At 58.7% G+C, this 23,234-nt stretch overlaps 1 protein-coding gene across 11 annotated transcripts in view; it reads right to left on the bottom strand.

Moving 5' to 3' along the window:
* Nucleotides 1-1,984: 1,984 nt before the first annotated feature.
* The window catches only part of ST3GAL4 (ST3 beta-galactoside alpha-2,3-sialyltransferase 4), a 42,208-nt gene continuing 20,958 nt past the window's right edge, over nt 1,985-23,234 (bottom strand). For 2 of the 11 annotated variants that reach the window (XM_079762994.1, XM_079762993.1), the window contains exons 2-11: nt 12,342-12,417; nt 11,969-12,077; nt 10,441-10,521; nt 10,095-10,192; nt 8,607-8,667; nt 7,983-8,078; nt 7,692-7,881; nt 6,924-7,067; nt 2,932-3,075; nt 1,985-2,650 (exon numbers count right to left, since the gene is read on the bottom strand). In XM_079762994.1, coding sequence (XP_079619120.1) covers nt 2,564-2,650; nt 2,932-3,075; nt 6,924-7,067; nt 7,692-7,881; nt 7,983-8,078; nt 8,607-8,667; nt 10,095-10,192; nt 10,441-10,521; nt 11,969-12,077; nt 12,342-12,357 — 1,026 coding nt within the window. In that variant the 5' untranslated portion in view covers nt 12,358-12,417 and the 3' untranslated portion in view covers nt 1,985-2,563. Of the gene's footprint in view, nt 2,651-2,931; nt 3,076-6,923; nt 7,068-7,691; nt 7,882-7,982; nt 8,079-8,606; nt 8,668-10,094; nt 10,193-10,440; nt 10,522-11,968; nt 12,078-12,341; nt 12,418-15,971; nt 16,527-20,066; nt 22,647-23,234 lie in introns of those variants that run through there. The other 9 variants (XM_079762996.1, XM_079762997.1, XM_079762987.1 and 6 more) reach the window with 9 other exon arrangements.

Genomic DNA, 23,234 nt, shown 5'->3' with positions numbered 1-23,234 from the left:
TCATCCCGGAGTCTAGACTGCTAGAGCAGTGGTTCTGAGTGCTCATTAAAATTCCAGATTCCTGCGCCCCAGCGCCCTGGGTAAGCCCCAAAAACCTGCGTTCTTAAATCGCCTCCAGATAATACTGCTGCAAGTGGTGCTCCTTGGCCGGACACACCCTCTGATTTCAAGAAACGTAGGAATTGGGAGCCTGGGCGCGGAGAAATGATAGATCCTACATAATGACGTGGAGCGCTGGTGTAGAACCCAGCCTGGGGACTTGCGCTCGGCTGCCTGCCCCTCCTGTTGCCTTCCTGCCCACTCGGTTTAATCAGTCCCAGGCAGGCTGGCAGGCAGATCGCTCACACTGCTGGGCTAACTGCAGGATGCAAGTCCCTTTCTCAGGACCAAGGAGCCCCACCCAACCACGCCACATCAGAGCTCCCCGCTCAGCCGTGACTCGCGGCCCGCGCTGCCTCAGTCTGCACCCCAGAGAAAGCTGAGCCCACACCCCAAGGGAACAGTGGACGGTTTGGGTGTGTGTACCCCATCCCCGTACACACTCTTGTCTGTATGCAGTCATGAAGGAATGTGTACGCCATCACAGGCATAACCCAACAAGAATGTAAAATGCTCCCGTGTCTACAGGCATGTGTGTGTGTGTGTGTGTGTGTGTGTGTGCGCGCGCGCGCGCACCCGCACATGTTGCATCTGGGGGGCCTGACCCATCCATGTGTATTGGATTCTGGCTCCAGTGTAGGCATGTTCAGTAAGGGGCAGTGACCCCAGTCTAGGACAGCTGGATCCTATGTGCTGACAGACACTCTCAATGGCCCTGGATGGGGAAATCGATACTCCCTTGCATCCCCTCACGAGAAGCAGCTGGGGAGGCATCGGGGAGAAGAGCTGAGATCCCTGTGCCCGTGCTCACACCCTCCACACTCCACACCCCCAGCAAAAGCCCGTGTGGGGCCCTATTTGCTTTCAGAACTCCCCCCGCCCCTCCCCTGGAGGGAGAGCAGCTAGCAAGTATTTCTGCCAGGTCCCATCCCCTGCAGGGTCCTCGGGACCGCTCTGTGGGTGTTCCCGAGGCCACGCCAACCCTGTCAAGAAGTGTCCCTTTCCTCTGATCCTCCCGATCTCTGCCCTTTTCTCTCTGTCCTGTCCCAGCCCAGCATCAAAACCTCAAGGCTGCAACTCCTTCCGAGAAAGCCAGGCACACAGCTGTGAGCCCCATTCCCTGGGAGGGGGGGACGGGGAGGGGAGGGTCCGAGCTCTCCCTCCTGGCTCCAGATGTAAAGAAACAGCTGTGGGGTGGCAGGAAGCCCAGCTGGCAGCTCCGCAGGGCTTGGAAAGATGGAGAACATGGAGGGGAGAGACGGGCAAATGGCAGGACTATCAGGATTCTAGAGACCCGGGGGGGGGGGGGGTGTGCATTTCACCCCCCTGGCCTGGCAACTGGCTGGCAGGCCTCGCCAAATCCCTTAGCTGCTACCCGGGCCCTGCCCATCCCGATCTTGGCAGGACCTTCTGTTGTATGATTCCCAGTTAATCTGAGAAGGAAAACTTGGCTTCCTCTGTCTCACTCCACCCCTGTCCTCAGACATCGCCCTGCACGGGATTTTTGAAAGTACAAGCTGGCGAGAGAAAGGAAGGAAGGTGGGAGAGGGTCCTGCCCCTCCTATCGGGCATCCTCCTGCCCCTCCCCGCCTCTAGGAAGTAAACCAGGATGCAGGATGTCAGCAGGGTGTCTGGCAGGTAGGGCTGCTCTGGGCACCACCTGCTCGCCTCCTACGCCAATGTGACAATGTATGCCTTGGCACCAAGCACTGGCCTCCCAAGTGAATTTCCTGAGGGACCGTGGCCTGCTCTGGGTCCCACGGGTCTTTAACGAGCCTGCCCACTGCCGGAGAGCGACCCATCGCCGCGGCCCACCACCCACCCACGCACCCCCTCCCCCACCCCCAAATCTGAAAGGACACCGGGTATCACAACGGCTTTGTTTTAGGAAAAATAGTTTAATTTGTTTGGTACCTCTTTTCTAGATGAGGTTCCTTCTCCAGGGAACACCCCACCACTGCTCTTCCCATGCCCGCTGGGAGGAGCAGCCCTTCTCGGGAGGACCCCCACCCGCTCCAGACAACCCCCCTCCGGGGAGGCCTGCTCTGGGTCTAGGCCTCAGTGGGCCCATCACGTTTGTGTTTTTATAAAAAGTGGTCCGAACACTGTATATGCCCCCTTTTCTGGATGCCACGGGACCAGCCCACAGCACTTCCTTCCCGTTAATTAAATAGCCCATTAAATAACCTCCCGGCGCGGACAGGCGGGAGGCGTCCCAGCAACGAGCCCCCTGCCTCCGCTGGGCTCCCACCGCCCCGGGCCTCCATCCTGGCGAGCTGGCCTCCACAGAGCAGCCGGGCATGGCCTCCTCTTGGGCCTGGCCAGTCCCGGGACCCCCACACACACACTCACAGGCGAGGGGGAGTCCAAGCCGGCCATGCTGGCACAGGCACCCCCACGGCTACGGCTGGGGGTCGCTCAGGCAGCAGAGTGGGCAGACCGATGGGTATAGCTCCTGCCCAAGTCAGAAGTAAGTGAGGTTCTTGACTGCTCCGATTTCCAACATCCGTTTGATGGCCAGGGCCTCCTGGGAGACGTTGTGGCCTGACCCCTGTGGAGGCAGCCGAGGAAGCAAGCTGAGGGATGCTGGGGATGTCCCTGGCCCTCCCACAGGCCCCCCCCCCCACCACAGCCCCTTCCCCAGGCTGCCTCTAAGAAGCAAGACAATCTGGTGGCCGAATCCAGGGGACACTGGCCTGGGAGTCCAGTGCGGGTTCTGACTCTGAGTGACCTCACCACCGGGAGCCACCTCTGGGCCCCTGGCACCTGTCACTCACCCAGGGTCCCCGGCTGCTCTGCCCCTCCCAGCTTGCAGGCAGGGGGGCCACTTACCGCCATGGACTTGAGTGTAATCTGCTCGTAGTAGTGAATGGTCTGCTTCCTGTTGTGGGCGTCCGGGTAGCCAAAGCCGGCGATGTGCACCACGTCGCAGAGGTGGAGGGCCAGGGTGATGGCCAGCAGGCCTGTGGTGGGCTTCTGGGGAGCACGGGGGGGCGGGGAGGGTATTAGAGGGGCACGCTCCTTTGGGCACCTTTAGGGCGGCCTCTGCAACAGAACCGTGCCACCAGCACAGCTGGCAGGTGAGCGAGTGAACTGGGCTCATGGAGCCGAGGGACTGAATTGTTCATTTCTTTTTTTAAAAAATATATATATAATATAGGCTAATCTCTTTTTTTTCCAATATATTTTAATTGATTTCAGAGAGGAAGGGAGAGGGAGAGAGAGATAGAAACGTCCATGATGAGAGAGAGTCATTGATTGGCTGCCTCCTGCACACCCCACACTGGAGATCGAGCCCACAACTCGGGCATGTGCCCTGACTGGAATCCAACCCGGGACCCTTCAGTCCGCAGGCCAACGCTCTATCCACTGAGCCAAACCGGCCAGGGCTGAATTCTTCCATTTCATTTAACTGAAACCGAAATGGCCATAGGTGGCTCATAGCTACCATACTGCATAGCACAGATGGGGAAACTGAGGCTTACAAGTCCTGAAGGAGTGGAAAGGAAGGTTCTGCGCTGAGCCTAGGAGGGCCTCACCTCTTTCGGGAGACCTGGGGCCCCATGTTCACGGACAGGGCGCCCTTATGAGGAGGGCTCACCCCCTCTGTGAAATGGGGATGCAAGACCTCCCGTTCTCCATCCCCAATTCTTCCACAGAGAGGGCCAGCCTGTGTCCCAACCTCACCAATCTCCCTCCCCAGCTCTGCCTCCAGACCACTTCAGCTGGCCAGGCCTCGTGCAGCGGGGGTTCCCAGCGTCTTTCTGGGCTCTGCTGTCATTTCATCTGCCACTTCCTGCCGGGGCCTTCCGTTCCCCCTGGCGCTTTAACCACCATTGTTATCTCCTCCCGGTCAGAACTTGACCGAACCACATCCCCATAAGCCTTCTGGCCAGCTCTGCCTGGACGGGGCTCCTGAAACGCACCCAGCTCCCGCCCCCCCGCTGTACCCCCTATATTAGTCACACATGTGCCTGCCCCCCCAGTTGTCCAAGCTGGGAACCTAGAACTGTCACAGATCTCTGCACTTCCCCTGTGAAGTGCATGTTGTCGCAGGAGAATTGGAAGACCCCTCCCAGGGACCCTCGCCCGTGGGTGTGTGTGTGGAAACTATGGCTACGAGGAGATCTATGGCGTTATGGCTTACGGCTTTAGATGGCACAGTTGACCGTTAGAGCGATAACCCTGGTGGGCTTGACCGCATTTCATGAGCTTGTACATCCGGGTCTAGAGCTGAGCAGGGGAGGGAGTCCGAGATGGGAAGCACAAGGAGAATCATCATGCTGGGGGTGGTCTGAAGATGGGGGGGGGGGCGCATGGCAAGGAATGCGGGCAGCCTCCAAGAGCTGAGGGTGCTCCCCGCTGCCCTGGGTGAGAGCCAGCAAGAGATTGGGACGCTGGTCCTGCAACTACAGGAACTGAATTCTTCCCACGCGAATGAGCTTGGGCCTGGCTGGTGTGGCTCAGTGGTTTCGCATCGACCGATGAACCAGGAGATCGGGGTTCGATTCCTGGTCAAGGCAGGTGCCCAGGTTGTGAACTCGATCCCCAGTAGGGGGTGTACAGGAGGCAGCCGGTCAGTGATTCTCTCTCATCATCGATGTTTCTATCCCTCTCTCCCTCTCCCTTCCTCTCTGAAATCAATAAAAATATACTTAAAAAAAAAAAAAGAGAGAGAGCTTGGATGTGAACCCCCCTCCCTCACCCTCCAGCCTCCAGACAGGAACTCAGTCCAGCTGCCAACTTGATTCCAGGCTTGTACAGATATCCCCCGCTCCCCAAAAGTCCGTGTTATCCCGCTTCCCTTTTACAAAAGACCCACCACGGTCCCTGGGGTCGCTAACCAAGAGACATCCGAGGCGGATTCTCGCTTTAATGAAAAACGGACAACGGCAAGCCCAGCCTTCAGCATTTGTTTTGCAGCGAGTGGCCCCGCCAAGCTCCTTTCCCCAGAACCACACCCAGCGTCCAGCTGCCAGAGCTTTTGAACCGCCTCTGAACATCTGGGCTCTGTCTACACTCCGTGCATCGTGAGCGAGCTGTGGCCTCAGGCATCCGCGCGGCCTAAGAGAGCTCGTAAGGGTGTTAAGCTTCCCGTAACACTGGACCTCGTTAAGTACTTTGATTTTCACGAGAGAAATAAAGACACAGACATCAATGGTAACACGCTACTCTCAGATGCCGGGGGGGGGGGGGGAACCTGCCTACCTACCCGAGGCAGAGGACCCAGCCACCCTGAGCTGGACTTCTGACCTTTGGAACTAGGAGCGGGATACCTGGTGCTATTTTCCTGTCATTTGTTAGGCAGTGACAGGAAACGAACACCCATCGAGACCTTCCCTTCTGTGTCTCTTCCTACATCCGACAGGAGCTGGTTTGGGTCCTTCCTTTCGCTTGCCTTCACTGCTGCCTCGTGCGCCCTAAGGGGCATAAAACCTCTCCCCTCTACTTGCAATAGAACCCAGTGCCAGGGCGTGTTTGTGATTGTCAAATAGCCTACCTCTCCCCAGTTCCCTGCCTGATGGGCCCTCAAGGGCCAACCCAGCAGCACCTCCTCCGGGGGGCCTGCCCCTTCTCCGAGGTCCCGCAGCACTTGGAACAACTCGGCTAGGGCAGTGGTCGGCAAACTGCGGCTCGCGAGCCACATGCGGCTCTTTGGCAACTTGAGTGTGGCTCTTCCACAAAATACCACGGCCTGGGCGAGTCTATGTTGGAGAAGTGGCGTTAGAAGAAGTTTAAGTTTAAAAATTTTGGCTCTCAAAAGAAATTTCAATCGTCGTACTGTTGATATTTGGCTCTGTTGACTAAGGAGTTTGCCGACCACTAGCCTAGGGCATTGGCTCCTCCCGTTGCTACCTGTGTGTACTCTGCTGGCCCGAGCGTCCGCAGGGCCAGGAGGATGTCTTACTCCCCACATCCGGACTTGGGGCCCAGCATTGAGCAAGCACAAAAGCAGGCGTTCAACTTTTGAAGCTGAATCACGGTAGCTACTCAGTAAAGAGCCAAGCCATTCATTCAAAAGGTGGCAAATACTTATGGAGCATCCACTGTGTACCCAACTCCGTGCTGGGCCTGCGACAAGATGATCTTTTTAAACCCTGCAGTGGCCTTCGAAGGTCGGTACTGATTTGACCCCCACCGTGCAGATAAGAAAACCGGGGCTCCGAGGCGACCCAGTAAGTGGCACAGCGAGTCCCGTCTGTGTCTGCTGGTTACCTCTGTCCCCGTGCCCACGCAGCCTCTCGGGGGCTCAGAAGACACGTGTGTCAGACTCGGGGAGCTACAAGCTAAAAAGCCCACCAGCCGAAGACCGCTAAGGACCCTGAGAGCTACAACTGGCCCTTGCAAACCAGCCCTTGCAAAACTGCATCATGCCTGCAAAGCTTGACTATGATATGCAAGGCGAACTGTAAGCTCCAATTCTGAATTCACTCAGACCTAAGTGTGAGGTCACAGATAAGACGATGTTAACAGCAACTGCACGGGCTTGACTTGATCTAAAGAGAAGACAACGGCTGTCCCAGCAACGCACCAGTTTACAGATTTTGGCCAGTGCCTGCCAAAACCATCCTCCAACTCCAGCCCCCGGGGCCTATAAATACCCTCCCACACCTCTCCACCTTGGAGACGCCCCATGGTTCTCAAGCTTGTGCGCCCCCTGGCTGCAGCGAGCTAATACACCCGACTACAGGTGGGCGCCCCAAGGCTGGGTCCCGGCTGTCACAGGTGCTATTCCGATGGGAGTCGTGATCTCTGTTAATACGCTCCCCTCTCCCTCCCACCCGTGTCCCCAACCCCCCGGGGGTGCCCAGTCGCATCCTCACCTGCTTAATCTTGCGTAGCTGCTGCATTGGCAGGCTCAGCAGTCTTTCAGCTGCGATCTCCATGAAGAAGGGGTTGAGAATCCGAATCTGTTTGGGGTTCACGTCCCAGATGAGGGGAGGCTGTTTCCAGAAGCCCTTCCGCACCTAGGGGGGGATGGGGTCGGAAGGAAGAGATGGGGGGCGGGCGAAGACCTGTTTGCAAGTCCAGCCCGGTGGTCCTCAGCCAGGGGGTGGGGCCCACGTGATGGAGAGACCCCCAGGGTGAGGAGAGGGAGGTGACGGCCTGCACCCCAGACAGGAAGGGATACCAGCAGAGCAGGGAGAGAGAGGGACACCCCCCAGCGGAGGCCAGGGGACACCGTGTGTCGAGTACGAGGTCCAGCCATTCCCACTTCCAAGGATCTCCCAAAGGTGGATGGGTTCGAGCTTGGGGTTGTGTAAACACTTGGCAAAAAATGCCAGGCTGGACAGCTGGGTGTGTGACTGGGTGGCAAAGGGACACAGTGGAGTTTCTGGAAGTTTCTCCTGGAAGGGCCAGATCTCTATGGTCCTAACCTGCCCCCTGCCTGGAGATGACTCCTGGCCAGCTCCTGCAGCCTCGAGCCCGGGGTGTCCTTGGCTGCCACCTGGCTCCAATGGGCACGTGGGCCATCAGAAGCTACAGAGACCGAGTCCCCGCCTCCCTCCCCAGCTCCAGGACCGCAGAGCAGACGCCGCACCACGGGAGGGCCTGGCTCAGTGTCCCCAGCCCGGGGCCTCCCCACCTACCCGCTTCTTGTCACTCAGGATGGTCTCAATCCAGTGGAAGTCCATGGCCTTGAAAGCTACCAGGACGAGGAGCGTGTCGGGGTTGTTCTCCACCTTGGGGTTGAAGTGGGCGGATTCGGGGTAGAAGAGACGCATGGTGGTCTTGGAGCCCACGTCGCCCTCGTAGCCAGCCACGGGGGCGTTGTTTAACCTGGGGGGGTGGGGGGGAGGAGGACGCCATCACCTAGGGCCCCCCGCGCGGCCTGTCCACAGCTGCCCCCAAACACAAGCAGGCGGAGAGGACATACGGACCTGATGACCATGTCGTACTTGTCGATGACCTCTCCCAGCGAGCTGTTGCGCAGCCGGTGCCCGTTGCCCACCACCACGCAGCGGCAGCACTGGAGGCTGCCATGGGAAGAGGGGGCTCAGACACAGAAGCAGGCGCCGTTCCCGCCCTGGGTCGGCCTGGCCTGGCCCGGAACCCTTCCCCAGGCCCCCTCGGCCCCGGGGCCCCGGGGACCAGCCATCTGCACGGAGTCCTGCCTATGGCCCTGCTGACTCTGAGCCCCGGGGTTCTGTCACCAGAGAAGAAACTGAGCGGAGGGTGGAAAAGAGAGGAGGCGAGACACGAAGACGACTGAGGAGTACCAACAAGAAACCCCATTCCGGAGGCCCCTCGCCTGCTGCCCAGGCCTGCCTGTTGCCATGGCAACAGCCTCTGCCTGCTCCAGGTGCCCAGGCTCAGTTGCTGTGGGGACCGATGTACCGCCTCCCTGGAGACGGGCAGGCTAGGAAGACGGGTCAAATTGGCCACCGGGGACCAGAGGCTGGAAGGCTCAATGGGAGGTGCTGGGCCTCGTGTTTCATATTGCAGGGGGAGGGGGGAGGGGGAAGAGAGGCACTCAGACCCGAGTAAGAGGGCAGTCCCCTTACCTCTGGAGGCTCTCCGGAATGGAGTAGCTGGTGATGGCTAGGACCCGGAGAAGCAGGTCTTCTGCAAAAGGAACCGATGGAAGGGGCTGAGGACAGGAGCCCGCCTCACGAAGGCTGCGTTCTCCCCCCTTCACCCCTCAGAGTTTCACTTCCTGCTCTGCCCCCGACCCTGGGACTGTGGGTGGCGAACACTAAGAAGAGTGTGGCCGCCCGGCCAGTGTGGCTCAGTGGTTGAGCGTTGACCTATGAACCAGGAGGTCACGGTTCGATTTCCAGTCAGGGCACAGGCCCGGGTTGCAGGCTCCATCCCCAGTAGGGGGCGTGCAGGGGGCAGCCAATCAATGATTCTCTCTCATCACTGATGTTTCTCTCTCTCTCTCTTCCTCTCCCTTCCTCTCTAAAATCAATAAAAATATATATATATGTATGTGTATGTATCATCATAATAAAAGGCCAGAGGCATCACGACAAAAACGACCAAATGACCGGTCACCATGAAGTGCATGAAGCACCTTTCGGTCCCTCCCCCGCGGCCCACAGGCTCTGATCGCAGCAAGGCTGGTGGCCAGCAGGCAGGCAGGGTGGCTGGCGGGTGGGCAGGGCTGCGAGCGTGGTGAGGTGTACACGGGAGGGCGGAGCTGCAAGATTTCGCATGCTGGGCCTCCAGCGTGTGTGTGTGTGTGTGTGTGTGTGTGTGTGTGTGTGTGTGTATGTATACTAGAGGCCCAGTGCACGAAATTTGTGCATGGGAGGGGGGGTGTCCCTCAGCCCAGCCTGCATGCTCTCCAATCTGGGATCCCTCTCACAATCCAGGACTGCTGGCTCCCAACTACTTGCCTGCCTGCCTTCCTGATTGCCCCTAAATGCTTCTGCCTGCCAGCCTGATCATCCCCTAACAACTCCCCTGCCAGCCTGATTGACGCCTAACTGCTCCCCTGCTGGCCCAATTGCCCCTAACTGCCCTCCCTGCTGGCCTGGTCACCCCTAACTGTCCTCCCCTACCAGCCTGGTCGCCCCTAACTGTCCTCCCATGCAGGCCTGGTCGCCCCTAACTTCCCTCCCCTGCAGGGCTAGTCCACCACAACTGCCCTCCCCTGCAGGCCTGGGTCCTCCCCAACTGTCCTCTCCTGCAGGTCTGGTTGCCCCCACCTGCCCTCCTCTGCCAGCCCAGTCACCCCTAACTGCCCTCCCTTGCAGGCCTGGTCCCTCCCAACTGCCCTCCCCTGCTGGCCTGATCGCCCACAACTGCCCTCCCCTGCTGGCCTGATCGCCCACAACTGCCCTCCCCTGCCGGCCATCTTGTGGCAGCCATTTTGTGTCCACATGGGGGTGGCCATCTTGTGTGTTGGAGTGACGGTCAATTTGCATGTTACTCTTTTATTAGATAGGAGATATATACATATATATATTTTTTTTATTTTTATTTTTTTTAAAGAAGAGTGTGGCGACAGCAAGCCCACTGTTTCCACAAAACCAGGCAGAACTTACCACTCCCCTTGGTCCCATAGGGCAGTTCATAGGCAGAGGGTGTCTTCACCCAGAAATAATCCTTTAGCTGCAGGAATATGGGCTGATCCCGAGAGTAGCTGCATGAAGATGAGCACAGGGCGGGAATGCGGAAGGGATTAATATTGACGCCAGAATCGGGGTCAGGCCCCTGGCTGAAAGTCTACATGCATGTCCAAGGGCTCTCTGTCCTTCACGGATGTCACATAACCCGTGTCCACCAACACAGTCCCTCTGTCTGGCTAGCAGTGAGGACTCCCCACTCGGAGACACTCAATTCCAGCACACCCCAGGCCCTGCCCCACCCACCGCAGCCTCAAGTACTCACTTGCCAAAGAGCTTAGAGACCTTCCTCTCTGCCTCACCCTGCAGGCACGGCTCCTCCTTCTCAGGGATTGGAAAATAAAAACTGGGGATGGAAAGGAGAAGAGGCAGGAGCTCCGGTCAGACCAGGGGCCCAGCCTCCACCATCTCCCACGGCCCATTGTCCCAGGCCCTGGACAGCGGCTGACAGGGTGGGACCATCTCGACCCAAGTTCCACTTTGTTTTTTTTTTTTGTTTGTTTGTTTTTTATTTTCCTTATTCTTTTATTTTTTTTTATTTATTTATTTTTTATTTTTAAATTTCTTTATTGATTAAGGTGTCACATATTTGTCCTCATCCCCCCATTCCCATCCCACACCCCTCCCCTTGGATGCCCCAACCCTCTGTTGAACTTAAGCATTGGTTAGGCTCATATGCATGCACACAAGACCTTTGGTTGATCTCTCCCCCCTCCCCCCACCCTCCCCTATCCTCCCTCTGAGGCCCGATAGTCCGATCGATGCCTCCTTGTTTCTGGTTCTGTTCTTGTTCATCAGTCTATGTTGTTCATCATTTCCCCTAGATGAGCGAAATCATGTGTCACTATAGATATACTTATAAGAATTGAATGTGCGACGAGCAATAATAGTTATGCTGACAGGCAAATGAATCAGTCTGTAGTGAGTTTCTTTCTGGACCAACAGTTCTTTTGAGACCCAATATCAATGTCCACCGGTTCCCTATGAGTACATGTCGGCACTGACCCCTCAGCTCTGGATGGTGGACAAATGGTGGTAATGCAGGTCCGACTCCCTCTGGTTTGGTCTCGGCTGGACCCAGGGGCACTGCTTCACCCGGATCCAGGGGCCCACGGCCTCACCTGGACCCGGGGCCAGGCTCACCCGGATCCAGGGGCCCGCGGCCTCGCCCGGACCCGGGGCCCAGGCCCACCCGGATCCAGGGGCCCGCGGCCTCGCCCGGACCCGGGGCCCAGGGCTCGCCCGGCTCCAGGGGCCCGCGGCCTCGCCCGGACCCGGGGCCCAGGGCTCGCCCGGCTCCAGGGGCCCGCGGCCTCGCCCGGACCCGGGGCCCAGGGCTCGCCCGGCTCCAGGGGCCCGCGGCCTCGCCCGGACCCGGGGCCCAGGGCTCGCCCGGCTCCAGGGGCCCGCGGCCTCGCCCGGACCCGGGGCCCAGGGCTCGCCCGGCTCCAGGGGCCCGCGGCCTCGCCCGGACCCGGGGCCCAGGGCTCGCCCGGCTCCAGGGGCCCGCGGCCTCGCCCCAAGTTCCACTTTGAAAACAAACCATTGAGGATGGCAGCGCTTCCTTGTCCTGACACCCTGGCCAAGGGCCTGGGGGAGTCACCCCAGACCCGACCCCCCCAACCCACCCCCTAAGAATGTCACCCTCCCGGGAGAATTTCATGCTGAGTTAAAAGGAGAGGTCACACTCAGGCTCTGAGCCCTCCTGCCCACTCTGTCCCCTCCCTAGGACGCTCCGTCCCGAGTCCCGCTCCTGAGATGAACCGGCGGAAGGCCAGGGAGGTTGGACTCACAGCTCAATGTACCTGTCTTCCCGGGAGATGGAGTACAGCACCATGATGACCAGGACCAGTGCCAGCATGGCCAGGAGCTTCCAGCCTGCGGGGCACAGGCACAGAGGGGCTGGAGGCAGAAACAGGCAGGTACCGTCCTAGTCCACCCTCTCACCTGCAACCCCCAACGCAAGCCGCCCCGAGCCTGTCCCTTGCTTTCCAGCCCGGGGCTTGGACCTGAGCGTTTCCAATGTCCTTCAAGAAGAAGCGGGGGGGGGGGGGGGGCTAGCTCCCTGTCTGTCCCTCCCAACCCCCAGGGCTCCAGGATGCTACCCAAGGCTGCTTCTGGAGGGGGGCCCGCGTTTCAGGGTGGGGAGCTCTGGGAAACACTCACGGGACTTGCTGATCATGTTTCTCAGCGGGAAGCAGGGTTCTTGGGGAGAGCTGTCATCCCGGCTGCCTCGAGCCACCTAGGAAGTAGGAGTCACAGGTGTCTTGGTCAGCGCCACTCACACCTGCCAGGTGTTGTAGAGGACACGCCCACGGCCGGCCTCCTTCCGCCCCCGCCCCTGGCACAGAGCTGCTTCGGGGTGGCCACCCATGGGGGGCCCTGCTCGCCCCGGACACCCCCAGCCCCTGGAGGGCAGCATCAGGGGTTCCAGAGGTCCTGTGGGACAGGAAGGGAAACCAAGTCCAACTCTCAAGGATTAGGGTCCATGCCAAACTGCCTGGGGTTCCCCTCGCTGTCCTCTTCCTCGTTTTGATCTTGGGAGGGCCAGCTCCGGGCGGCAAATGGGCACCTCCACCCACTTTTTTACAGGAAATTAACAGCTAACCGAACAAAGGGTGTGACTCAAAATTTATGTAACTGAACTTGATCTGTTCACCACCTCCCAAGGCCTCCCCTTGGTTCTGGCCACTGGCTGCCTCCCCATCACCAGTCTCCCACGACTCCCACCAAGCAGCCTGCCCAGGCCAGACAATGGGGTGAGGGCGCCACTACGAGCCGGCCCACGAGGCCTCTCCAGCCCTTCTGGACTCTGACTAAATGCAGACAGTGCCCGAGCCCTCACCCCCCGGGCGCGTGGGAAACAGAGAAGACGGGGTGTTTGAACGGGGAGTTTGGGGAGCAGAGGGTCTGTTGGGTCAGAGGAGGTGGGAGACCCTCTCAGGTAAGGGCAAAGGCCAGGCTGTGGAAGGGGGAGCTGCCACCGGCACGTTAACAGAGAGGTTCCTAAATCCCAAAACTCAGCCGGGGCCACGCTTCGGGGTCACCGGGGGAAACCTCCTGCAGCTTCCACAGCCACACAAAGAGGCAGGCGTGGCACGCTGCCAAGCGCCCAGTTCTTTCTTGTTTTAAATATATGTGTGTATATGTGTGTATATATATATATATATATATATATATATATATATATACACACACACACACATATACACACACACTAGAGGCCCAGTGCATGAAATTCGTGCAAGAGTAGGCCTTCCTTCCCCCATCTGCCTGCTCCGGCTTCCCTCTGGCACCTGGGAACCGGGCTTCCCTCGTAGCCCCAGCTTCATTGGGAAGGTCTAATTAGCATATTACGCTTTTATTACTACAGGTATATTTTTTAATTTATTGATTGGAGAGAGACATCGATTTGTGGTTCCACTTATTTATGCATTCATTGGTTGATTCTTACACGGGCTTGAGGATCAAACGCGTAACCTTGGCGCATCTGGATGATGCTCTGACCAACCGAGCACCCAGCCAGGGCCCGCGCGGGTTTCTTCTATCCATGCCGGGTTCCCCAGTAACCGGGATCCCAGGAATCACCCGGCCACTTCCTAACACCCAGACTCCAGGTCCCTTCCCTGCGCTGCCTCAGTAACGGGAGGAGCCGGGAAGGCTGTTCCACAGCAGCTGGTTTGGGTTTTTGCTTTTTTAAAAATATATTATTATTGATCTCAGAGAGGGAGACAGAGCTAGAAACATCCATGATGAGAGAGAATCGTTGATCAGCACCCCACACGCCCGCAACGTGGGCATGTGCCCTGACCGGGAATCGAACCATGGCCTCCTGGTTCATAGGTCGACGCTCAGCCACTGAGCCACGCCGGCCGGGCCCACAGCAGCCGGTTTTGAGGGACCAGGAGTGAGGAGAACTGGTGCCTGCACTCTCCAGAACAAGCGAAAAATCTCCAACATTTCTCCTCGCCTGGACACGGCCCGAGTTTTCTTACAAATCACAAATCAATGATCCGAATTCTGTCCCATCTGCCCCGCCCTGCCCCGCGGGGGCATTCCCGGCTCCATTCGGAGGCCCTGAGCCCTGAACAATGAGCCTTGAGAGGGAGGAGAGAGCCGTGAGGCGACCAGAGTCAGGGGTCCCCAGTCGGGTCAGCCGCACCCATCTCCTAACCCCAGTGGGGGTGGCACGTGGCCCTGTCAAGTTCTAGGTCTGTAATCTGTCACCAGAAGACCCCAGTGAAAGGTGTGGTTCTAGTAACTTCCACGATGGCTTTCCCGAAAGTGCACGCCTCCCCTACCTACCCACAGCCACTGCTGCCATCCCCCACGTCACCCCTTTATTGCCTTCTGGGCAGTTCTGGCCTGTTAAGCGGTCCAGTGACTCACTTGTTTGCTGGCTGATTCGCCCACTGAAATGCAAGCTCGGTGAAGGTAGGACTCAGGTCTGCCTGTCCCCACCCAGCCGGCTGCCAGCTCGCTGCCTGGCACGGAGCCGGCCCTCGGACTGCAGTGAGTGAGCAGCCTGGTGGGCTGCTTTGGGGGAGTCGCTTCTCCGGCTCTGACCCCCGGTTTCTTTGGCTGGGAAGCTGGGAAGTTGGTCTTAGGTGTTTGCAGGTCAAAATACACCTGACCAGCAGGGGGGGGGCTCCTCAGGAAACTTACTAGAAACTCATAATCTCAGGCCCCTCCAGACCCACAGAATCAGAATCGGCATTTGACGAAGATCCCCATGAGGCTGAGAAGCGCTGGCCCGGAAGGTGGCGAGAGCAGGTTCCTCAAACTTCGGCCTGCCCGTTCTGACTTAGTGGGTGTGGGTGGGCCCGATCCTAACCGGCTCCCAGGGGGTGGGTGCCCTCTGCTAGGCTCAGACCAGGATCCTTCCAGCTCTAGCATCTCCCCATCCTCTCCCAAGCTTCCTTTCGAGACCAGGAGTCACCCCTTGCTACCTGTAGCTCACATCACTGATTGCACAAGGCAGCCGACCACCTGAGAAGTAAAAAAAAAAAAAAAAAAAAAAAAATGCAGATGTCCAAGCCCCACTCCCAAGATTCCCATTTATTTTTTTAAATATATTTTTATTGATTTCAGAGAAGCAGGGAGAAGGAGAAAGAGATAGAAACATCAACGAAGAGAGAGAATCATTGATCGGCTGCCTCCTGCATGCCTACACTGGGGACTGAACCCGCACCCCAGATATGTGCCCCGACTGGGAATTAAACCGTGACCTTCTTTCTGGTTCATAGGTCAACGCTCGACCATTTGGGTCACGCCAGCTGGGCCCAAGATTCTCATTTAATTGGTTAGGGGCAGAGCCCAGGCCTTGGTAAGTTAAAAAAGCCACAAACAGGCAGCCACGATGGAAACACTCCACACAGTGTGTCCGCAGTAACGGAAAGGCAAATACGCAGCCGCCTGCAGGCCGCCCTGGACGGAGGAGACCTGGGCCAGCACGGTGACCAGCACTGACCGGTCCAGAGCAACAAGACCACCAGCGCTGCTCTGAACAAGGAAGTTCTGCACTCGCGTCTCTGTCCCCAGACTGTGCTGGTTGATGCTCAGCAGACTGGCTAGTCTTGGGGCTTCTCTAAGACACTCCAGCTGGGATTTCATGAGCCACCCCTCCACTAGCCAAGAGGGTGGCTCAGCAGCTCACCCCCCTCCACGACCTTCCTGAAGGGGGGTCATGGGCTGGCTGCTACCTCGGGACAACTGGTAGCCTTCTCCCAACAGCTCCCCACATTACTGACGGAGCCCCGCGGTATGAAAGGACAGAAGAAGACTCCGAGTCGGTACCTGGGCAGGAGCGCAGGCGTCCGGTCCACTCATGTCCAAGGGGCTGCCAGGGCGCCCAGCCGCTAGCAGAACCGACTGGCCGGGGAGGCTGTGTGCTTCTCTTGGTGTTCTGCCAGGAACCAGTGTCCCGGGCAGAAGTGAGGCTGCCGAGCACGGCCACCGAACTCGCCGAAGGGCAGGCCGGGGGGGGCGGGGGGGGTGCGCACGGCTGGGGAACAGGGCCCCACGGACACAGCGACCAGCGACCGTGACGCACACGCTCGGGCACTCGCAGCTCACACACAGCGCGTACTCAGCAGGCACCCGCTGTACCCGGAGGAACAGGACTGTGTTCCCCTCAAGGGGAACAGCAGGATGCCAGGCCCTGCAGACCCCTGGGCCCATCCAGGGATTTGGCTTAATGTCCCTCAGAAGGCCGTGGGCAGGGGCGTAGGGGGAAGAAGGGCAGGCTCCGAGACCTTGATCAATGGCAGGAGCCGCCTGCCTGCGGGCGCTAGACTCACTCCCATGCCTGCTCCCTCCTAAGCCCTGTGCCTGGACACCCGGCCCCACTCACCTTCCCATCATTGCCCCCCCCCCCCCCCCCCGATCACTGACCCCCTCTTGCCCGGACCCTTCCAGCTCTCCCTCCTTCTCCACTGCCTCTGACTCAGAAAGGTCCTCAGGCCTCCCTCTTCCTAAAACAAACACCCCACCCCCCTGGGGCCTCAGTCTCCACCTCAAGCTGCCCCTGCATCTGTGTCCCGGTCTCCAATGGCCAAACGTCCTTGTCTGTGCTCCATCCTCACTTCCCACTCACCCCTCGCCCCGCCCCAGCCCTGCCTCCCACCCTCATTATCACGCTGAGGCCTCCGATACGGGCACCAGGGCCCCGCCCTGGCCTCCTGGTGAAGATTCTCACAGGTTCTCCACTACCTCCACCTGTGCGGGTGCCACTTCTCCACGCGCTGGCAACCCCAGGCACCTGACCTTGAACCTCCGCTCCCCCGTGTGTTTCCACGGGACCTGTTCGTTCGTCTGCAGACCTTCAGCTACCATTCATACCCTGGTAGTTCGAGCTCTTGATTTTCAGCCCTTGAATCTCTCCCAGGCCCCATCCGAATACTTCTAACTTTCTATGGCACATCCTTCCTGGATGAACCTTAACTTCCGCACACTGAGCATGCCTCTCCCCACCGCTCCCAGCCCTGCCCCCCCCATTTTCAACTCAGTCTCCAACATCTCCCTCCCCTTCACGCCATCCCTACTAAACAGTTACTAAGTGTTATCGATTCTGCCCCGTTTCCCAATTCCAGCCAATGTTTGCTGAACTCCCACTGAATGTTTGGCATTGTGGGAGGCACGGGGGACAGAACCCTTTATAAGACTCTGTCCGGGGTCAAGGCCGCACTGCCTGGAGCTTCGGGAATATTCAGGGTGCAGCCCTCCTTCTCCTCCTCTCAAGCCAGAGGCTGAGTCTGGATCTCACCCCCAATCACATGCTTCCTAACTGGTCTCTTTTTTATTTTTACTAGAGGCCCAGTGCATGAAATTCGTGCACTGGAGGGGTGTCCCTCAGCCCAGCCTACACCCTCTCCAATCTGGGACCCCTCGGGAATGTCTGACTGCCGGCAGTCAGACATCCCTCTCACAATCCAGGACTGCTGGCTCCTAACCACTCGCCTGCCTGCCTGATTGCCCTAACTGCTTCTGCCTAGCAGCCTGATCACCCCCTAACCGCTCCCCTGCTGGCCCAATTGATGCCTAACTGCTCCCCTGCCAGCATGATCGCCCCCCAACTGCCCTCCCCTGCTGGCCCGGTCGCCCCCAACTGCTCTCTCCTGTCGGCCATCTTGTGGTGGCCATCTTGTGATGACGTGGGGGCAGCCATATTGTAATAATATGGGGACGGCCATCTTGTGATGACGTGAGGGCGTCACGCGAGGGCCACCTAGGCTTTTATTAGTATAGATTTTTATTTATTACAGAGAGGAGGGAGAAGAAGAGAGAAATAGAAAGATCAATGATGAGAGAGAATCATTGATCGGGTGCCTCCTGCACACCCCCTATTGGGTATAGAGCCCGAAACCCGAGCACATACCCTTGACTGGAATCAAACCCGGGACCCTTCCGTCCACAGGCTGATGCTCTATCCACTGAGCCAAACCGGTTAGGGCCTCACTGATCTCTTTACCACAAGTCCTGCCTCCCTCAAGCCCCTTCTTTGGAAATGCGACCATGGAGTCTTCCTAGGAAACAATTAGGGTGGAACCACCTTCCTGCTCCTATTGCTCCCTGTTCCTTAACTGAAAATCCGAATCTCCTCAGAGGCCATGGGGCCCTTCCAAGTCAGGCCACAGCCCTGCAGATGCACCTGCCACCCCGCCCCAGGCCCCGGGGCCAGAGCCGCCTCTTCCTCCCACCACAGCCGCCGCCCCGCCTCACCCCGGCGGCCTGACAGCCGCCCTCCTTCTGAGCACTGGCTCAATGACACCTCGTCCTTGACGTCTTATCTGACATGCCTTAGCAACTGATGTTTCTCTCCCCACAAAAGACTGTTTACATCCTGATTTTAGCCCTTCCAGGTACTATAACTTCCTATCGTGTAATCACTGTTGTTCCTGCCTGGCCCGCTCTCCCGACCTCTGGACTCCAATGCTTGTTTTCCAAGAGTCTGTCTATCAGAATCCCCGAGACAGAGGCGATGCCTCATCACAGAAGATAACTTTATGGTATATTATATTATGCTTTTATCTTGCCACGGGACTTCGGCCTCTGTGGTCCGGGAGTTCCTTATGCCTGCAGAGCCCGTGATGGTGCCTAGAATGTAGCGGATGTGTCATAAATGCTGGCCATACGAGTAATGAAGGGGGAGTACAAGTGGATCCCATCCCTTATGCATAACGGAAGTGTATGGTGCACTTTCGAGGTGCGACCCCAGGGGGTCTCACCCTCCTCTCCATGACTTCGGGGGCCGGATATTCATTGTTGTAGGGGCCGTCCTATGCACCACAGGATGGGGACCTGGACCCCTAGATGGCAGTAGGTCCCCCCGACTTCCCCCCCCACCACTATGGCAAAAAATAAAATTAAAAAAAAATGTCTCCAGAGATTACGGATGCTGAGAACTGCCCTGCTAGACACTCTCGGGGGCTTTCCAAGTATGATCTCAACCCTGTGAGCTAAACACTATTATTACCTCCCGTGTGCAGATAGGCATCCGAGGTGCCAAGGGCCGGCAACTTGCTCAGGGTCCCACAGCTGGTGAGGAGGGGGCTGGAACTCGGGCTTAGCGCCCAGCCCGGCCCGGACCCCCACCTCTGCTGCCTCCCACACCATCCCGGACGGAATCGCTCCCCAGACGCCCCGGTCCCTGGAGTGTGCGCCCGCTGCCCCCAGCCCGGGCTGCGCGGGAAGCTGGCCAGCACGTCCTCGGGCCGCAGCTGTACTTGCGGGGCGACGCTTGCCCTCCATCTGGACACCAGACGTCCAGGAGGCCTGGCGGCGACGGCGCAGTCGCGTCCCCGCACGGACGCGGGGCGGGCCGAGACCCTCAGCTGGGGGGCCAGGTCTCCGGGCCCCGAAATTGGTGCGGCCACCATCTGAACCGACGGCAGGACGGGGACAACACCTGCGCACACACGTTTCACCGCATCTTGTCACGGTGTGCGAGCCTCGAGGGTGTCAGCCAACCCACGGCGAGTCCTGTCGCTTCGTGTCCGGTGCCGATATCCCCCCGCAGGGGACTCGCGCGGGGCTGTGAACTTCACAGAATGAACACAACGGCCGGGTCCGGCCGAGGAAGCTCTCCGGGGGTTCTAACCCACGTTAATCGATGGCTCATGGGTGCGACGGTCAGTTCTGGAGAACAGACCGGCCACCTCTGTCACTTCGCCTCTGCTCGAAACCCTCCATGCGCTCCACAGCACTTAGAAAGCCCACGACCTTGCAGCTGACCTAGAAGGATGCCCATGACCTACTGGCCAGCACCCCCCCCCCCACCCCGACTCACCCAGCCACCCTGGCCCCACCCTTTTCCTGACTGGGCGAGGCCTCTGCATTTGCCATGGGCTCAGCCCGCCAGACTTCTCCCCGGAACACTCAGCTCTTACTCACCTCCACCTCCCAGCACGTCCCCAATAGTTCAGACCCCCTCCCGGCTTGTGAAGATTCTTTCCGTTTGTTGTGTTTGCTGCCCTATCACCAGGGTCTGGAGCAGTGCCTGGCACACAGTAGGCTCTCAGGACAGATCTGCCGGATTAATCGGTGGATCTATCGGAGCAAGAGGGGAAGAGGCTGTCGCAGGTCCAGCCCTGGCTGGTCACAGCCCGCAGCCTGCATCCGCTCCCCTCCACTGACCAGCACGACGTGGACACAGGGTGCCCGGGAGGCTGCGGGCCTTGCTGGGCCCCAGGCTCATTCCAGGCAGCAGAGGGCAGAGGAACTGACCAACTGCCCCGAGGCCCACCGTGAGCAGATGGGGCGTCTCTCCGGACACCCACGTTCGGAGGAAAGGGGAGGACAGGCTTCCCACCGCAGTGCCCCAAGGCTCTCTGTTCCCCACCCTCGGGGGCCACAGGCTCCTCCCCCAAACGGCCCAGCACGGCAGCCTCCCGCATGGAAACACCGCATCACCCACTCTGTCAGCTGCCAGTCACAAGATACCGCAGGGAGGGAGCCACTCGAACATCATCAGACTTCTCGTGTCTGCTCTGCTCGGGAGGGGCAGACGCTTCGCATTCCATTCTCTGGGTGAGGAAGCCGAGCGGCGTGGCAGGGCGGAGATGCAAAGGGTCCGGGCCCTGCCCAGAGTACATAAAGGACAAACCAGTGTGGCCGGGACCGGCCCCGGGTGGCTAGGCAGGGGCTCTGGCTCTTCCTCTCCTGGGGCCTCCCATCAGCAGCCGACACATTTGGCCCCAAGGACTGAAAGATCAGGGCGCTCCTGGGGTGGGGGGCTTGAACCCAGCTGCCCAGCAGTGTGGCCAGTCCCCTCCCTCCTCTGGCCTGTCCTGAGAGTGGCGCACAGTCCCAGCCCTGCCGGTCCCAGGCGGTGGTCCCTGCCACGTGGGACTGTGGAGCTCTAAGCGAAAAACATCCCCTGGATCTCAGAGTTAGCACCAAGAGCGTCACCGGTCACCTTTACATGGTTTACAGGGGTCACACACTGGAATGGTATTTGGCTAGGTTGGCTTAAAGTATTAAAATGAACTTCACCTCATGGTTACTTTTTACAAATATGACTAAATTAGCTGCTTCTTCTTCTTTTTTTTTTTTTTTTTTTTTTTTTTTTTGCTTTTTTTAAAATTCTCACCTGCAGATACTTTTCCCATTGATTTTTAGAGAGAGTGGAAGGGAGAGGGAGAGACAGCGAGAAACATCAACGTGAGAGAGACACATCGATTGGTTGCCTCCCCCCTACCCCCGGCCGGGGCCAGGACCCTGCAACCGAGGTACGTGCCCTTGACTTGGAATCAAACCCGGGACCCCTCAGTCCCCAGGCCGGAGCTCTATCCACTGAGCCAAACCGGCCAGGGCTAAATTAGCATGTTTTACAATGTAAAAGGACACATGTGGCTTGCAGGTGTGGTTCCCACTCCATTTCTATTGGGCGGCGCTGAGCAAGGGAGGATCCGGGGTCCCTCGGGAGCACCCGAGCGCTTACTAAGCTCTGCACGCTTCCCCGGCTCCGCGTCAGAAGGGCTGCCGGGGGCTGACGTGCCCGAGGAAAGGCCGTGGTCCCGAGGGCTCCCCATGTCAGTCTGAAGTCCCCTCTCTTCCCTCCATCCGGCTCCCCAGCAGGGGCTCTGGGTGTGGAGGCACAGCTCAAGGGACATGGCCGCCTGGCCCAGCCCCAACCTCTTCCTGACCCTGGCGTCTTGCCCAGTGCTGGCCCTTGACGATGCCTGGCACGCCACACCTGCCCAGGCCCACACAGGCGCCAGGTCTGGGCTGGCCAGCTGGTCACGTAGACATTCCTCTCCGGAGCCTTCTCTCCTCCGCTGGCCAGGAGCTGGGCCAGGGCACGGGCCACTTGGGCCTGGACCCGGTCTCTGCCACCTGCCAGGTGTGTGGCCGTGGGGCAGCTACTTGGCATCCCTAAGCCTCCACCTCCCAGCCTGTGACACGGAGGTAAAGGGTCCCCACCGCGGTCTGCCTGTGGGGTTAATGAGGCAGCGTAGGCAAGGCCCACAGGAAGTGCTGGGCGAATGGTAACTGTTAGCAGCGCTCCCTTTCAGGGCTAAGTGAGAGCCACAAGCTGCAACCGAGAAGCATAAGGGGTGAATTACAACATCTTTACAAACCCTTGGCCCGGCTGACGTGGCTCAGTGGTTGAGCACCGACACCTATGAACCAGGAGGTCACAGTTCGATTCCCGGTCAGGGCACATGCCCAGGTTGCAGGCTCGATCCCCAGTGGGGGACGTGCAGGAGGCAGCCACTCAATGATTCTCTCTCATCATGGATGTTTCTATCTCTCTCTCCCTCTCCCTTCCTCTCGGAAATCAATAAAAATGTATTTTTTTTAAAAAAACAACAGCGCCCTGATTTTCCGTCAGCCTGTTCCGTGACCCACAGCACAGGGGCTGAGAACCGTACCCTACGCACTGGACCGAGACGATCCGGAGAACCCGAGGCCCCGCCAGCACCGCCTACACACCTTCCCTTCCTAAAGGTGAGCATTTTAGCCTGCACGCCCCCATGCACACACTGACCCCGTTTGAGAGTGGAGGCAGGACCAAGGCGGGGGCCAGCGCCAAGTTTCACACGTCAGGGCAGGAGCTGACGGCAGTGTAAATGTCGGGGGGTCTGGAATCACTGTTGTGACCCAAGCCCAGACCTCCCTCCCCAGCCTCCCTTGGTCCTGGCCACTCTCCCTCCCATGCTGCCTCCCGGCACAGGGTCCCAGACCCCCATCCAGGAGCCTCCCTGCCCCCCCTGGTCTGTCCCCCACGTCACCCTAATTCCCCTCGTAGCAGTTACACCACACTGCCTCCCGTCCCGAGAAAACGGGGACCTCCTGTGGCCCCCAGTGTCTCCAGCACCAAACTTCATGCCAAACACATGGCAGGTCATCAACAAGTATTTAAATGAATAAATGAATGAGCAAATGAGCAGAATAAACGTGAACAGACGTCTCATCAAGTTCAAACATCCGAGACCCTTCGTGGCAAAGACCTGGACATGCAAGGGGCCAGGAGCCGGAAGAGCCGCCAAGAGCCAGGGCAGCTGTCGCAGTTCATCTTAAGGATTTCAACGACTGGTGGCACAATTCCTGTTCTGG

The sequence above is a fragment of the Cnephaeus nilssonii genome (assembly GCF_951640355.1).
Source record: "Cnephaeus nilssonii genome assembly, chromosome: 22".
NCBI lineage: Eukaryota > Metazoa > Chordata > Mammalia > Chiroptera > Vespertilionidae > Cnephaeus > Cnephaeus nilssonii.
This window is presented reverse-complemented; position numbering and strand designations above follow the sequence as displayed.